The sequence below is a fragment of the Callospermophilus lateralis genome, chromosome 20 (assembly GCF_048772815.1).
Source record: "Callospermophilus lateralis isolate mCalLat2 chromosome 20, mCalLat2.hap1, whole genome shotgun sequence".
NCBI classification, from domain to species: domain Eukaryota; kingdom Metazoa; phylum Chordata; class Mammalia; order Rodentia; family Sciuridae; genus Callospermophilus; species Callospermophilus lateralis.
In genome coordinates this window covers 6,797,717-6,814,864 of record NC_135324.1, presented here as the reverse complement: position 1 = coordinate 6,814,864, position 17,148 = coordinate 6,797,717, and the positions used below count along the sequence as shown (strand labels likewise).

At 39.8% G+C, this 17,148-nt stretch overlaps 1 protein-coding gene across 15 annotated transcripts in view; it reads left to right on the top strand.

Annotated features, from left to right (window-relative positions):
* The window catches only part of Setd5 (SET domain containing 5), a 74,824-nt gene extending 67,708 nt beyond the window's left edge, over positions 1-7,116 (top strand). For 13 of the 15 annotated variants that reach the window (XM_076841192.1, XM_076841190.1, XM_076841189.1 and 10 more), the window contains 4 exons: positions 2,363-2,661; positions 3,657-3,790; positions 4,259-4,347; positions 4,657-7,116. In XM_076841192.1, the coding sequence (XP_076697307.1) occupies positions 2,363-2,661; positions 3,657-3,790; positions 4,259-4,347; positions 4,657-5,265 (1,131 nt within the window). In that variant the 3' untranslated portion in view covers positions 5,266-7,116. Of the gene's footprint in view, positions 1-2,362; positions 2,662-3,656; positions 3,791-4,258; positions 4,524-4,656 lie in introns of all 15 variants that reach the window. The other 2 variants (XR_013089504.1, XR_013089503.1) reach the window with 2 other exon arrangements.
* The last annotated feature ends 10,032 nt before the right edge of the window (positions 7,117-17,148 follow it).

The window sequence follows — 17,148 nt, the reverse complement described above, 5'->3', positions numbered from 1 at the left end:
ATGCTTATATTTCCACCTTGCTATATTACCTAGATTCTCCCCTAATTGCTTATAGAAAGTGAGAGTGAGCTTTAGAGATAATTACATTAATAGTGAGATAGATGCTCCAAAGGAATTATTCACATGTGGTAAGAGCACGATAGCTGAGGAACTTGGCCTAGTCTGAAAGGTGGTAGCCTGTTTAAGGGATAGAGGTAGAGTGAGAAATTGCAGTTATTGCTTTGGTAAAATCTCAAACAGGAAGCAAGAGTCAGGTAGCCAACAAATGAGGGTGAAGATATTGTAGTAGAATGAGCAGAGCAAGTAAATCTGTGACACTTCACTAGGTCAGCAGCAGGGGTGCATTGTGGTACAAAAAGTTGAATGTGGTTACAGTGTCAGGTAAAAAGTAAGAGCACCTAAAGAAAGGTAATGAGATTAGCAGGGCCAGGAGAGCTTATTATACATAATACCTGTTCTAGAAATCACAAAACCTAAAGTGTACTTTTTGTATCAGTGGTTCTCAACTATGGGCATTTGAAAATGCATGGGAGTACTTTGTGGTTTACACAGTGATTTGCATTTATTGTTCAGGGCTAATGGTGCCGAATTTTCTGTGTGGCAAAAAAAACAAGCTTGTTGAAAACTTAGTGGCTTCTTGTATTTTTATTACAGTGATAATGCATTACCAGAATTTATTATTACTGGCTTCTTTCCAAGATCATGTATAGAAATGCATGTAAATAATTATCTTTACTGTCAATATTTTTACAGTTGGACAGAAAAATGAGAACCCTTAGGGGATAGAAGGAGTAGGAAATTCAAGCAGGTAATTTTGACTAAGAGAGTAATGGGTTTCAAAGACTGGCATGAATAGTGCTGACTACCAGAAACAAAAATAACATGAATTTCTAGTTTCATTTATTTATTATGCACAAAGGTGATTGAAAATATTATTCAGAATCACTTCTGAAAATGTATTGGGCAAGTGAAGTATACCAAGTTTTTGTGCAGTTTGGAGGTTTTTTGTTTGGTTGGTTGGTTCGGTTTTTTTGTTGTTGTTTGTAGGGAGGATTTGTTTTTAACTGCCAAATAAACTTGGTCTCTGCCCTCATACAACTTACAGTTTATTCAGGAATTAGCAAGACATTGTATAGCATGCGACATAAGCAGGTGTGGTGCATCAGCAAAGAGGCATGTGCCAGGGAGGCAGGAAATAGGGTCTATTGTGGCAATCAAGAAATAATGAGTGGGCTGGGGTTGTGACTCACTGGTACAGTGCTTGCCTGGCATGTTTGAGGCCTTGGGTTCAATGTTCAATCCTCAGCACCACATAAAGATAAATACATAAAATAAAGGAGATAGATAGATAGATAGATAGTTTTTTTGTTTTGTTTTGTTTTTTAAGAAAGAAAGAATGAGTGAGGCAGGTCATGGGGGCACTGGGGAAGTTTCCAGGTAGGTATAGGTTTTCTAGAGGTAACTTGGCTAAATTATAAACTGGTAATTTCTTCTCTTTTTATTTTAGTGTCTATGTATAAGACAAATAATACTAAATCTCTATGTCTTGAAAAATAAGAGCATATTTAAAACCTCAGAACATTGGCTAGAACATAGAACACCTAACTCCTTTCATTTGTAGTCAATGAACAATAGCCATCAAAATCTCCTGGAAGGCCAGAGTCCTGGGAAGCACATACCTATAATACCACCTACTTTAGAATCTGAGGCAGGAGAATCCCAAATTTGAGGCTATCCTGGGCAACTTAGCAAGACCCTGCCTCAAACTAGTATTTAAAAAGGGCTAAGCAGCTGATGTGGCACAGGCCTGTAATCCTAAGTGAACCCTGTAGATTGAAGCCAGAGGATCACAAGTTCCAGGCCAGCCTCAGCAACTTAGCAAGACCCTGTCTCAAGATAAAAAATAAAAGACTGGAAATGTAGCTCACTAGAGTGTTTATCTGGTATGTGCGAGGTTCTGGATTCAACTCCTAGCACCCAAAAAAAAAAAAAAATCAACCTGGGGAGACTTTCTGTAATTATACAAGCTTTTCTAAGTAGTCCCATAGATGCAAATAACTATAACACACTTCTGTGATGTGTTTTTGTTTTGTTGAAAAGGGTTGCAGTCTGCTTGGTGAATACTGTTATTCAAAAATGGCATCTCCTAGACTGTTCTCTTCCATTTACTGATTTCTGTCTCAAATTTGTAACTGCTCAGAACTATCACACCTAGAAAAAGTTGTCATGTTTGGTACCTGCTTTGTTTGCACGGCTTGACCAATGGTTTGTTGGGGTTCCATCTTCTTTCCCTGTTGCTAGTACTCCACTAATGATATCCAGCTAATGTACTATTTTTTTCTTTTTTTTTTTTTCTTTCTAGGTATCCCTGCTGGAGTACCGTAAACGGAAACAAGAAGCCAAGGAGAATTCTGCTGGTGGGGGAGGAGACTCTGCACAGAGCAAAAGCAAGTCTGCAGGAGCTGGGCAGAGCAACAGTAACTCTGTTTCTGACACTGGTGCCCATGGTGTGCAGGGATCCTCAGCCCGAACCCCGTCATCCCCTCATAAAAAATTCTCCCCATCTCATTCCTCAATGTCCCATTTGGAGGCAGTAAGCCCATCGGATTCCAGAGGCACTTCATCTCACTGCAGACCTCAAGAAAATATCAGTAGTAGGTGGTAAGTTTATATTTGATGCTTTATAGTTAAATTCAGGAGGGAAGTATACCCTCCTAGGATCATTCCCAATTTGATATTAAGTATTTGGGAGCACTTTATCTAATAGCACAGCTGTCTAAGAGTGCTATCTGTCCTCCTCAGCTGATTTAATAGTATAAGCTACATTTCTAGCCATACAAAAGCAAAGAATTACCAGCAAATCTATAGAGTAGCACTCTTAGACAACATACAGCTATGGATGCCCATAAACTATTTTGTTTGGGCATTAACACTGCCTCTCCTATTTTCTCAGTTCACGTAAAAGGTAAGTCAGGAGTCCAGCCAAGTTCCATTTGAATTAGCAACAGATATTTCTGTTCCATGCAACTGCATATTCAGAACAACAAAACATTCTAAAAGAACTTATCTGGTTTAGGGGAGACTACTAGAAAAGGAAATAAGTTGGGTGTGGTGACAAACACTTAACAAATCTGGCTGCTTGGGAGTCTAAAGCAGGAGTTCAAGGCTAGCCTGAACAACTTAGTGAGATCCTATTTCAAAATAAAAAATTAAAAGGATGGTGCTGGGATGTAGCTCAGTGGTGCAGCACCAGAATTCAATCCCTAATATGGGAAAACGGGAGAAAAAGGTAAATAATACTGGTGACAAGATCTGAGTATCAAAGAATAAAATAGAGAATGAAACAGAGACATCTTAAACTGAGTCTAAGAAAGAAAAAACATGGCTCAAATGATTATGTTCATTAAGAAACCCTTTATTAAACTGCTACTTCGCAGTCAGGTGCATAATTTCATAGAGGAGAAAATTTAGCATTTCAAAATGGGGACTTAAAAAGTTGGTATCTTTAACTCATTTTTTCCCTTTATTTCTTCATCCTTAAAAGTGATTTTTCTTTTGAGAGAATATATTGTACAGCCTATGTGAGAGCTTCATTTGTTTTAGACTCTTTGACTCATAAGTCTTCTGGCTTAAACTTGTCCCTCTCACCTTTGCAGGATGGTTCCCACGTCAGTAGAAAGACTTCGAGAAGGAGGGAGCATCCCTAAGGTCCTCCGAAGCAGTGTGAGGGTGGCCCAAAAGGGAGAACCCTCTCCCACATGGGAGAGTAACATCACTGAGAAAGATTCAGGTGAGTCTATGACCGCCTTCTGTCAATCAGGTTGAGGGACACATAAGCCAGGCTCTTCACCGTTTATGCCAAATGCTAGGGTGAGGTGAGTCAGTTTCTGGCACACTTGGGTTCTGCTATTTGCTAGGCTCCAGCTCAGTCTTGCTCTTTGGGCCTACATCATTTTGTAAGGTCTAGCATTGCTTGCTCTCTGTCTGCTCTTTTTTCCCAAGGGATACCTTTCTGTAACTCTCATCTCTCCAAATTCCTGGAGCTCCACCTCGATGAAGGATGAAGAGAAGGAAGGAGACGGGAATCAGATCAGGCATTTAAAACATAGCCCATAATTAACCACTCCTTTTGCCCTTCTGGCATGCTGCACTCACTCAGTTTGTCATAGAGAGCAGCATGGGTTGGTGATGGCATTGGTGATTTGGCTGTTTTCTCTCTTGCTCTGAGAAGCCAAGTTGATTTTATAATACCTTCTAGACCCTGCGGATGGAGAAGGCTCAGAGACATTGAGCTCAGCGCTCTCTAAAGGAGCAACTGTTTACAGCCCTTCCAGATACAGCTACCAGGTAAGTTGAGAAAGTGCTGATCTCTGGGTAGAAGAATATATTCTCATTTCTGAATGTTTTGTGATCCAAGCCATCCTGTACAGGAGATGCTGGTGTTGGCATTGTCTCAGCAGGCTTGGAAGTAAGTTGTCGTCTGCCTTCCCTCAAGTATAAATCATACAACAAAAGTAAATAAGGTGATCAGAGACAATGAGTTGGCTGCCTTTAGTATCAAAAAATAAATAAATAAATAAAGTTATAAATGTGAAGATCATAAGCCATTGAAGAGACTTGTTCACTTCCTTATGCTTTCCTCCAAACTCTTTCTAGCTCCTGCAGTGTGATAGTCCACGGACAGAATCACAAAGTCTCCTTCAACAGAGTTCCTCTCCCTTTAGAGGACATCCCACCCAATCTCCAGGATACAGTTATCGAACTACTGCACTGAGACCTGGAAACCCCCCTTCTCACGGTTCTTCTGAATCATCCCTCTCTTCTGCATCCTATCCCAGCCCCGCCCACCCTGTGTCCACAGACTCGTTGGCCCCATTTACAGGGACACCAGGGTATTATAGCAGCCAGCCACATTCTGGAAACAGCACTGGCAGCAATCTTCCCAGGAGGAGCTGTCCTTCTAGTGCTGCTAGCCCTACCCCACAGGGCCCCTCAGACTCACCAACCTCAGACTCGGTTTCTCAGTCCAGCACAGGAACTCTGAGTTCCACCTCCTTTCCTCAGAACTCTAGGTCGTCATTGCCATCAGACTTACGGACTATCAGTCTGCCCAGTGCTGGGCAGTCCGCTGCCTACCAGGCCTCCAGGGTATCTGCGGTTTCCAATTCACAGCACTACCCACACCGTGGGAGTGGGAGTGTGCACCAGTACCGACTCCAGCCACTGCAAGGGTCAGGAGTCAAGACTCAGACAGGACTTTCCTAGGGCTTCTGGACATGGGCAAACAGAACTGAACAAGCCCATAGCTGCTTCCTTCCAGCTGCCTCTGGATCCTGGGCCGAGCATATTGCTGGAGGAGGGGGGTACAAGATGCCAGAGGATTGGGTCTGGTCGACAAGAAACAAGACTTGTGGTCCCAACTGGCCTCTGGCCTTGGAGAAAGATGTAAATCTTGTCTGAAGCAGAGACTATAAAGAAGTTTCTCCCTGCTGTTAAGGGTACATTGTTGACAAGCAAATGGTGTTTTGGTTAGTAACGGTTCTAAGTGCAATGAGTTGTGTTGAAGCCTCTGTCTCCCATCCTTGCCTGTAGCCTGTAGTCACTTGTGCAGTGAGGACATCTTTTTAAAATAATAAAAAAAAAAAAAAAAAAAAAAAGTTTTTGTTTCAAAGGAAAAAAAGTGAAAAGAGCCAATCTCAAAGCCCCAAGCCATCTGAATAGTGTTAGGGTTTTATGCACTTAAGAATAAAGGTAGGTATGTAAATGTTATCCCTAAGACAACCATTCCAAAAGCAGATATCTGGCCAAGGTGTACTCCCTACCTTTGTCTTAAATCACCAGGAAATAGGCAGGGATAATAAAGCTTGGATCTTGCTCCAACTGAGGGATGCTTGGCTCTCTGAAGATGAGCTTGTGGTCAGCTCTTGATTATTTGGGAGCCGACAATCTTCTATTCCTCCTTCCCAAGCTGTTACACAGCTTAGTAACCCATGGAGTAAGTAGACAGAAGTGGAATGAGAAGTGAGATGGGCCAATTGCATTGCTACTTAACAGCTTTTGGCAATAGATTTGATTAGGAAGGATCCCAAGTGGTCTGGGATTTCTTTGAATTTTATTTTTTTCTACTCCCAACTAATCAGGAGTTGACGATCCCATGAGCAGGATCGCCTCCATGATTGGGGAGCATGCACTTGTGACTTGCAGGGTAAGAATGGGAAGATAGGTTTGTGGAGTGGCACCGACAGGACTGTGATTGTGTGTGGGCTTGCCCCACGTTTCTTTGGGGGATGCTTATTTGAGAGTGGGCAGGTGAGGGAGTTAGCAAGCCACCCACACCCCTAACACTGTTCTGGATGAGACGAGAGCAGACTGGCTTCTCCCCATCAGTGCATTGTGCCTGTTGTACACCCCTGGAGGAGCCCTGGAGCCAGCCCAGGTGGGGTACACAATCTTTTAAAATTCCATACGGTTGCCAGCTTATTTCTTTCACTTGTTTACTGTAATATCCGGCGTGTTTTTATTTATCTAATTTTGTATTCAGTTATAACCATGGTAGGGGTAGTGAATATATGACAGGTGTGATCCCTGGTGCTGCAGTGGACCTTACTTCTTTTCTTTTGGACAAGATAATACTGTGAGTCTCCCTCCTTTCCTCTAATTTGTTTTCTCCTTTTTTTAACCAGCCTCTTGCATCCCTTTCTTTTCTATCCTGTCCTACAACTATCATATGCACAGTCTTCTCTCTTTGTGTGTGACTGTTACAAAATTTCACTTTTCAAAATTTGAAATCAGGTGTTTGCTCAAATGAGGGGAGATTTTTTTTTTTTTTTTTTCCAATGCTGAAACTTAAGCAGAGTACTTTTCTTTTTGTTGTTTCCCCCACAAACCCATCAGTCTGGGAGAGAGTTGGGAGTGGAAATCATGTTGCCTGGGATGCCGGTTTCTTTGTATATTATATAAAACGTATGTAAATGTCTCTCCATTTGGGCTGGGGTTTGCATTCTCCCCTTGGCTATTAACCAAGGGGAGAGGCCAGCGGGCAGGCGGCCCTCACCCTGCCTGGCACGTGCAGAGACCCCAGCCACTCTGTGTGGGCAGGGTGCTGTCAAGACCAGACCTCTAGGGGGGGTGGGGGCGGGGGGTGGGGGGAACTCTTGGAAGGGAAGAAGTTTCACTTCTTTCTCAAGTGGAGTGTTTACACCTTGCTGTAACATTTGAACTTTCACAAGAGATGTAATAATTTTGATAATAAAATTCTTAACCATAATAAAGTTGAGAACTTTTTTTTGTTAGTCCCTTCATCTGACCTTGCTTGGTTTTCCCAGTGTTGTCCTTACCTAATAAGGGCAAGTTGGACCCACATTCAGGAGAATATGCTCTCAGTAGGGTTGTTTTCCCCATAATAGAGCTAGGAATAATGATTAATCTTCCTCTGGCCTTTTATGATGAGGTCAGGCCAGTGTTGTAAGTAAGCCTGCTATGTTGGAACTGACCTTTGAAATCTCCTTTGAACTGGCATAGTTTCCCTGGCCTTGACCTCATCTGTTTAGCAGATATTTTTTCATTCTCATTCAAAAACAATGCTGGGCATTATTTTGGTGCTAAGCTTATTATGCTGATTAAAATGATGATTGGGTGAGCAAATTAAGATCTCTCCTAAAGCTTATATTCTAATGAGAGAGAGAATGAAACTAGTATGTAATTAATAGTCTGTACCATGGTATTGAACCCTTTTTACCAAGATGGCACCAAAAGTGAAGAAGGAAGCTCCTCCTGCCCTTGCCAAAGCCAAATCCAAAGCAAATGCTTTGAAGACCAAGAACGTAGTGCTGAAAGGCATATGTTATCTGTGACATTCTGGCTCCAGAGGCAGCCCAGATACCCCAGGCAAGCTCAGACACTATGCTGTTATTAAGTTCCTCTAACCACTGAGTCTGCCATGAAGAAGATGGAAGATGATAACATGCTTGTGTGTGTATCAAGGCCAACAGCACCAGATTAATCAGCCTATGAAAAAGTTTTATGACATTGATATTACCAACCAAGATCAATACCCAGATTAGGCCTGATGGAAAAAGAAATATGTTCAGCTGGCTCCTGGTTAGGATATTTGAAATATTGCCAACAAAACTGGAATCATCTAAACTAAATCCAACTGGCTAATTCTAAATGTACATTTTATAAGTACCAGGCTCAGTCAGTGGTAGAACACTTGCCTAGCATGCACAAGGCCCTGGGAATCTTAGGGAAAAAAATAACCTTTTTTTTTTCCCCTCCGCCCATAATAGGTAAGTGACTAGGGTAGTTGAAAGGGCCATTCCAGACTGGTTGGACAGGAATCACACTGAGGAGTTGACACTGAAGCTGAGACCTGAGTGATAAAGAAAGCAGTCATGGAAAAATGAGTGAAGGTCATCCTGGGCAGTTCGATCAGGATGTGCAAAGACTCCCAGGTAGAAAAGGCTTAGTTTTCCATCTGAGATACAGAACAGGGACTGGCAAACTTTGTAAGGGGTCAGATAGTATTTAGTCTGGGCAAGCCATGTGATCTCTGTTATAACTACTCAACTCTTTTATTGCAGTACAGAGCATCTGTAGACAATATGTGGCTGTGTTCCAGTAAAGCTGCATTTACAGAAACAGGTAGGTGGACAAGTTGAATTGGACCGATAGGCAGTAGTTTGCTGGGTCCTTAATGTGGGGCCTTATAGGTTTAATTTAAAGAATCTACCTTCTGAGTACTGCAGAATTTTAAGCAGAAGTGACAAGATCTAATTTATGGTATGTGGGTTGTTTAGTTGTATCATACAAATACTTTGATTTGATCCTGTTGGAAGGACAAACAAAAAAGCTGGAAAACCAGTTTGAAAAGTATAGCAGATATTCAGGCAAGCAACAATGTGGTGGTGGCTTCTACAATAAAGATGGTAATAATGGGGATAAAAGGAAATAGTTGAAATCAAGATAAGTTTTGCAGTTGTGCAGTGGGGATAGCCAGTGGATTAGATTGGCAGTTTTTGCTCTAACATTTGTTTGAAAAAATTTTTACTGAGTTCCTCTGATAGACTGCATTTTGTTTTTAAGTACATAAGGGATTCAAAGATGACTGCTATTTTTTCTTTAAGGAGCTTCAAAAGTAATCAATTCCTGGGGCATTTTGGAGAAGATGCCCTAGGAATACCTAGCCTAATTCTGAGTGGGATAGGAAAAAAACAGTGTGTGCAGTGCAGTCCTCTTTAAAAAGAAGTTCTGTGTCCATTGTATTTTGTCTTATAATTCTGTGATGAAAACAAGCCAGAAGCTACATTTTAAAGATGAGAATTGAGGCTTAGTGCCATGTTCAACTGTGTGTACCACAGGTCTGCTGATAATTAATAGACCTGTGTATTTTCTGCTGGAATTGGAAGGCTTTTGTTTATTTTTCATAATCATTGAGAGGTGTTCTAAGCTCTATGCAAGGCACTGAGAGTGCGAAGGTATGACAGTCAACAGCCAGCCATTAGGAATTGGTCTCTTGACTGTTATCAAGTACTGTGTGGCTAAGCGCTTTGCTTTTTTTTTTTAATTGCTTTTATTTTTTAAAATACATGACAGTGAAAGGCATCACATATAAAACACAATTTTTCATATCTCGTTTGTATATAAAGTATGTTCACACCAATTCATGTCTTCATACATGTACTTTGGACAATGATGTCCATCACATTTCACCATCTCGCTTTCTTTTTGATGTGATAAATCTAAACAGATGAACAGCTTTAAGGAAGTAAATCAGCATAAGAGTGGCAACTTGTACATTACTTCACAATTTCCAGAGCTCTCCCATTTTATGTGATTATTTATCTCATTCATGCATAACAATATGTGGGGTAGGCATTCCCATTTTATAATTTTTTAAAAATTAAAAGTTTAAAGAGCCAAACAGACAATTTTGGAAATTTGGGGCAAATTTGCAATTTCCACAGGAAGCAAATAGAAATCAGTAGAGGTGCCATGAAACTTACTGGAAATCACTTACCTATCTGAAAAGGTACAGTGCCCTTTTCTACTTTAAGAATACCGTTCTAGGGTTGGGGTTGTGGCTCAGTGGTAGAGCGCTTGTCTAGCATGTTTGAGGCACTAGGTTCAATTTTCAGCACCACATATAAATAAATAATGGTCCATCAATAACTAACAATTTTTTTTTTTTTTTAGTTAAAATGTGGTGCTGAGGATCAAACCCAGTGCCTCACACGTATGAGGCGCCTACTCTACCACTGAGCTATAGCCCCAGCCCTAATAAAAAATTATTTAAAAAATACTTTTCTGGGGCTGAGGTTGTGGCTCAGTGGTAGAGTACTTGCCTAGCATGTGCAAGGCCCTGGGTTCGATCCTTAACACCACATAAAAAAAATAAAGATTTTATTGTGTCCAACTACAGCTAAAAAATATTTTTTAAAAATTACTATTCTGGCCCTTTCTAGGCACTGTTTGATGATAGTACAGGGTTCTCTGTTTAGCAGAAGTCATTCTGAAGAAAAAAAAATGCACAGTTGTCCTAATGGAGTAGGTGATTCTATTTTTAAGCTGCATTAATATTAGGCTTCATAACCTGCTCCATATAAGGCACAGAGGAGATAAAGAGGTTTTGCAAGGGTCCATAATATACTTAATAGTAGTCAGGCATTGTGGTGAACACCTGTAATCCCAGCTACTGAGAGGCTGAGACAGGAGGTATCACAAGTTCAAGACCAGCCTTGGCAACTTGGGAAGACCCTGTCTCAAAATTTAAAACAATAGAACAAAAAGGCTAAAAATATAAGTCAATATCCCTGGTACAATCCCTAGTAATGCACTTAAATTTTTTTTTTCAAAGACAGGAAGGAAATACCTTAGAGAAAGATAATCATTGAAAGAGGTATACTGTTCCTTGTAACTTCTACCTGCTCCTGCGGAGATTCTGAAGTCATAGTTTGTATCTCAGACTTCCCCATACCCACTACCACCTCTACCACCATTAAAGCACACTAAAACTTTGGACAAGTTTAGAATAGATATCCACAGGTACTCCAAAACAATGTGGGCAGGGATAAACCACCAGATGTCAAAAAACTTGCATGATACCACAATTTGTTTTAAAAGAAGGAATTGTTCATCTAATGGATCTCAAAACTCCAAAATAACAGGCACTGTCATTGGAAAGCTCCACAAGCCAGTTTTAAAAGCAGCAGCTAAAACTGAAGAATTTGCAGTAAGTCTAAATGGTGGTTTTAGTCAGATCTAAGAGACTTGATTCTAACCTTTGAAGGTTTCTTCTAGGACAAAGGTTGGTACTGAATAAGACAATTAAAATAGAGATGAGGGCTGGGGATATAGCTTAGTTGGTAGAGTGCTTACCTTGCATGCACAAGCCCCTGGGTTCCATCCCAGCAACAACAACAACAAAAAAAAAAAATGAAAGGGGAAATCACATTAAATGAAATACTTTGAAAAATAATGAAATTAGGGCTGGGGTGGTGGTAGCTCGGTGGTAGAGTGCTTGCCTCACATGCATGAGATCCTTGGCTTGATCCCCAGCACCACATAAAAATAAACAAAAATAAAGATCTTGTGTCCATCTACGACTAAAAAAAAATGTTTAAGAAAAAGGATGAAAGTAGGATTGTTCCCTAAAATCTAGAATGCTTTCTCTTTAGAGTAACAATATAAGAATATTAAATAACTCCTGATATTTTAACTTCTGTTACAATTAATTGTTAAGCTCTAAGCGTATTCTGTGCTGAATTTAAACACCTATCATTCACACAGTTCATATTTTAATATTTTACCATGAAGCTCAAAAAACTGTCATATATCATACCTATTTTCTGAACATGTAAAAAACATTTTATCTATATAGAAATGAATGATGGGGTCTGGAGTTGTAGCTCATTTTCAGAGTGCTTGCCTAGCATATGTGAGACACTGGGTTTGATTCTCAGCACCACATATATAACAATAAAGGCCCATCAACAATTTAAAAAAAAAAAATTTTTAATGGATGATGGGAGGTATCTCAGGGGTAGAGTGTTTGCCTAGCATGCATGAGGCCCTGAGTTCAATCCCCAGCAGTGCAAAAAAATGAGATAAAAATGAGTATCAGAAAAGGATCAAAGTTGTATCCCAAAAAGTAAAATAATAACAATAGCAGCAGAATAATATCCCTATAAACAATAAAAAAGGAAATGTCTTGGGCTGGGGAGTAATAGATGGGAACTTCCCTCAACTTTATAATAATTAAAAATGCATGTGTGCCTAATGATGCACAGCTATAGTCTTACCTGCTCAGAATACTGAGGCAGGAGGATCACAACTTTTATTACAGTATTTTGTTATAATTGTATTTTTAGTTGTTGATCTCTTGCTGTACCTAATTTATAAATTAAATTTTATATAGATATGTATTAAGGAAAAAAAACAGATGCTTCTTATAAGGGGGTTATATCCTGATAATTGCATCCTAATTTGAACATAACCAATGTTAAAAATACTTTTAGGCCTGGTGCAGTGGCACACACCTGTATCCCAGCAGCTCAGAAGGCTAAAGTAGGAGGATCTGAGTTCAAAGCCAGCCATGGCAAAAATGACGTGCTGAGCAACTCATTGAAACCCTGTCTCTAAGTAAATACAAGATAGAACTGGGGATTGTGTCTCAGTGGTCAAGTGCCCCTGAGTTCAATCCCCAGTACCAAAACAAGAACTTTTAGTACACCTAACCTGAACGTCATAACTCAGCCTAGCCTTACATGTGCTCAGAACACTTACTCCTCGGGGGAATCATGTAGCAAAAATCCTGTTTCATTATAAAGTAATGAATGTATTTTGTAATTGATTGAATACTATACTGAAAGACATGATGGCCTACTGTTGCATCATCATGAAGTTTAAAGAGTAGTAAATCATACCATCCTAAGTCAAGCTCATCTGTATAGGGATTGGTACTATCTGCAGAATCAGGCATTCATTAGGATTCTTGGAATGATTTATCACCCATAACAGGGATGGGGCTATAGTATCATTAAAATTAGCACCTAGGGCTGGGGATATAGCTCCTGTAGAGCACTTACCTAGCATATATAAATATGTCCCTGAGTTCCATCCTCAGCATCACAGAAAACGTAATAATAATGATAAACAAATGAGCACCTAAAAAACTAAAAACTTAGGTATCAATTTAACAAAATATGTGCAAGATATATCTGAGGAAAATTGTAATTCTTTGAAAAGAACTAAATAAATGGAGAGGTGTCCCACACTCATGGTTGTGAAGATATTATTTCTTCTCATCTATAATTTCAATGAAGTCCCAATCAGAATGCCAGCAAGTTATTTGTGCATACCAACAAACTAATTCTAAAATTTTAAACCAATTCTGATATTACCTGACTTTATTTACTATAAAGCTGTTAATATTACAAGCTATTAGTATTCAGTATTCAAGCTATTAGTAATGAAGATAGTGTGGTATGAGCAAAACAGTAGGCAAATCAATCACTGGAACAAAGTAAGAATCCAGCAGTACATCCATACAGATATGGTCATATGACCTTTGGCAAAGTAAGAGTCCTAGAAATTAAAATAGCAGAAAATCTAGATAACCTTAGTCAACAATGACTTTTTTTTTTTTTTTTTTTTTTTTAAGATACAACAGCCATGATCCATGGGAAATACTTAGGGGACTAAGCAGAAGGATCATTTGAGCTCACAAGTTCAAGACTAGTCTGGGCAACATACAATATAACAAGACACCCATCTTAGAAAAAGGAAAACAAAAATCACCTGGCTGTATATCGTACCACAAATTGAAGGTAGACACAAAGGAAAGTGGAAAATAATTAATCCAGACTGAAAATTATGAGCCAGGTTCATAGATATGGAGAGAAAAATAGAGTTTTCCTAATTAAAACGTGCTCTGTGGGATGGGGTTGAAGCTCAGTGGTAGAACACTTGCCTAAAATATACAAAGATCTCTTAAAACAATGCCAAGAAAAGAACCCAGTTTAAGAACAGACAAAAGGAGGCTGGGTTGTAGCTCAGTGGTAGAGCGCTTTCCTAGCATGCATGAGGCACTGGATTAGATCCTCAGCACACATAAAAATAAATAAAAGTATTGTGTCCATCTACAACTAAAAAAAAAAAAGAACAGGCAAAAGATCTGAACAGACCATATTGCAGATGGCAATTAAGCATATGAAAATGTGTTCAGCAAAACATATCCATAGGCAATTGCAAATTTAAACAATGAGACACCACTGTACACCTACTAGAATGGCCAAATTCCAAAACTAACACATTTGCTGGTGAGGGTGTATAATAACAAACTCTCACTTCTGGTAGGAATGCAGAATCAACTTTAAAACTCAGTTACATTTCTATATACTAACAAGCTATCTGAGAAAAATTTAAGAAAATCCATTTAAAGTAGCATCAGAAACAGTGAAATGCTTAGGAATAAATAAACCGTTGAGGTGAAAGATCTGTATGTACACTGATAACTGAAACATTGGTGGAAGAAACAAATAAATGGATATTCATGGATTGAAAGAATCAATGTTGTCAGAACACCTCTACTAAAAGGTGTCTGCAGTCCATATCAAAATTCCAGGGTACTGATTAGAACAAATAAATAAAAATTTAAAAAAAAAACAGACACATACATCAATGGAACAGATTAGTGGGACCAGAAGAAGTTCAAGGCCAATCTGGGCAACTTAGGGAGACTTTGTCTCAAAACATTAAAAGGGATGGGGGTGTGAATCAAGTGTTAAAGTGCCCCTAGGTTGAATCTCCGTTACCAAAAAAAAAAAAAAAAAAAAAGACATGGCAATAGGAATGAATCAGACATTATTATATGTGTATATGATTACATGACCTGTGTAACTGCACCATGTACAACCAGACAAATGAGAAGTTATACTCCATTTTTGTATGATGTGTCAAAGTGCATTCTACTGTCATGTATAACTAATTAGAACAAATTTTTAAAACATATTTTAAAAAACAGTAAAAAAAAAAAAAATAGTGGTTTCATTGAGGAGGTAGGGATACTGTCTGGGAGCACATGAAGGATTTCTGGGGTGGCTAGCTGTTTCCTTGATAATGGTTAGGACATTTTAAATTCATTAAGTTGTACATTTGTTTTATGCTGTTTTCTGTATTTGTGTTATATTTATTTTTTTTAATATTTATTTTATAGTTGTAGTTGGACACAATACCTTTATTTTATTTATTTGTATGTGATGCTGAGGATCAAACCCAGGACCTTGCATGTGCTAGGCAAGCACTTTTCCGCTGAGCCACAACCCCAGCCCCTGAGTTATATTTAAGCAAGCAAAAATACAAATAATTGTTGGGAAGTAAACATCAAAAAGGTGTTTACATGGGCTAGGGTTGTAGCTTAATGGCAGAGCGCTTGCCTCGCATGTGTGAGGCACTGGGTTTGATCCTCAGCACCACATAAAAAAAAATAAATAAATAAAACAAAGATTGTGTCCATCTACAACTAAAAAAAAAAAAATGTTTAAAATTAAATGGTGTTTATATGAAGGAACTGGGAGGGCAGGAGACTGAGTAGAAAGCTGAATATTTGACCTGAATATTTCCAGGAATTATTATTTGGTTCTGGAAATTGAACCCAGGGGTGCTTGCCACATCCCCAGCCCTTTTTTTATTTTATTTAGAGACAGGGTCTCACTGAGTTGCTTAGGGCCTCGCTAAGTTGCTGAGGCTTACCTGGCCACTAGAAACAGGCCTGGGATGATTTACCAAGCCCGTGCCTAATTTATTCCTGTAGTCCTAAAGCCTCAAAGTACCTGACCACAGTGGGAAATTCAGTAAATACATTGTTGAGTCAGCAAACGAATTTGGAGAAGCAGCCAGCCCAGCCTTCTCAGGGTAGAATCTGGGTACCAGTCGCCATCATATTCATTCTTTGATCTTAGTGGATTGTGAAAGAGTTTCAAACTAGAGTGCCATTTTAAATTCACAAGTCTGGTAAATCATACCAATTTCAGGCTCCTGACCCTGTGACTAACCTTCCAAAATGAGAATGTCATCTTCTGGCCTCACCTGTGCTCTCTAGTTAACCCCTGCAGTTCCCTCCCTGTCCCTTCCTTCTTTCACAGCCTTCCTACTGTGTTCTCTGACCTCTGTTTTCTTCCAAAGACAACACCACCTCCCTTGCAGGCTGGTCAAATGGCTGCACATTCTGTCATGTCCTGTTACAAAGAGGTTCTCCCCAAATCTGCCTAGTATCTTGTCCATCCTCCAGGTGTTCAAAATCTCCTGTGATTACATCCTCTGGTTTTTCCAATTACTGTAATTTTTGGACAGCTTTGGTGGGTCTTCCCCTCCTAATTTGTGCCATTTTCCCCACCATTTGGATGGATAGCATAACCAGGGTGCTTCTCATTTCAGTCATCTTCAAGAATCCCTGGAAATAGCTGGGCACAGTAACACACGCCTATAATCCCAGCATCTTGGGAGGCTGATATCATGAGTTCAAAGCCAGCCTCAGCAACTTAACGAAGCCCTAAGCAACTCAGCAAGACCCTGTCTCTACATAAAATACAAAAAAAAAAAAAAAAGAAGAAGAAGAAAGGACTGGGGATATGGCAAGCACCCCTGGGTTCAATCCCCAATACCAAATAATAATTCCTGGAAATATTCAGGTCAAATATTCAACTTTCTACTCACATTCTCCTGCCCTCCCATCTCCTTCATGTAAACTTTTTAGTCCCATATTCCTTCCATTCCATGGTCTCCTTCAATACCCAGCCGAGATCCCAAGGTAGATTTCTGAAGTACTCAGGGCCCTCCTCACCTTCCCTTGTGTCTACTCTCCATCCTTCCTTGTCTGCCTTCCTTCCTTTTGCTGCCATCACAGATCCATAGTCTTCTATCTTTAGTCCCATTAGCAACTGCTCCAAACTTCCAGGCTCCTCTCACACCCCCTGGGGCATGGGCATATGGAGAGATGGATGCCATGAGGTGAGTGCTCCTTAAACAGCACTTCCTGTAGCTCAAAAGTAACTTACATCGTTCCATCTCCCCAACCTCTTCCTCTTTGTTCCAAGCTCTCTCTTATCTTCCACCCTGGGCCAGTGGTTCCCACTTTCCACCAGACTTGTT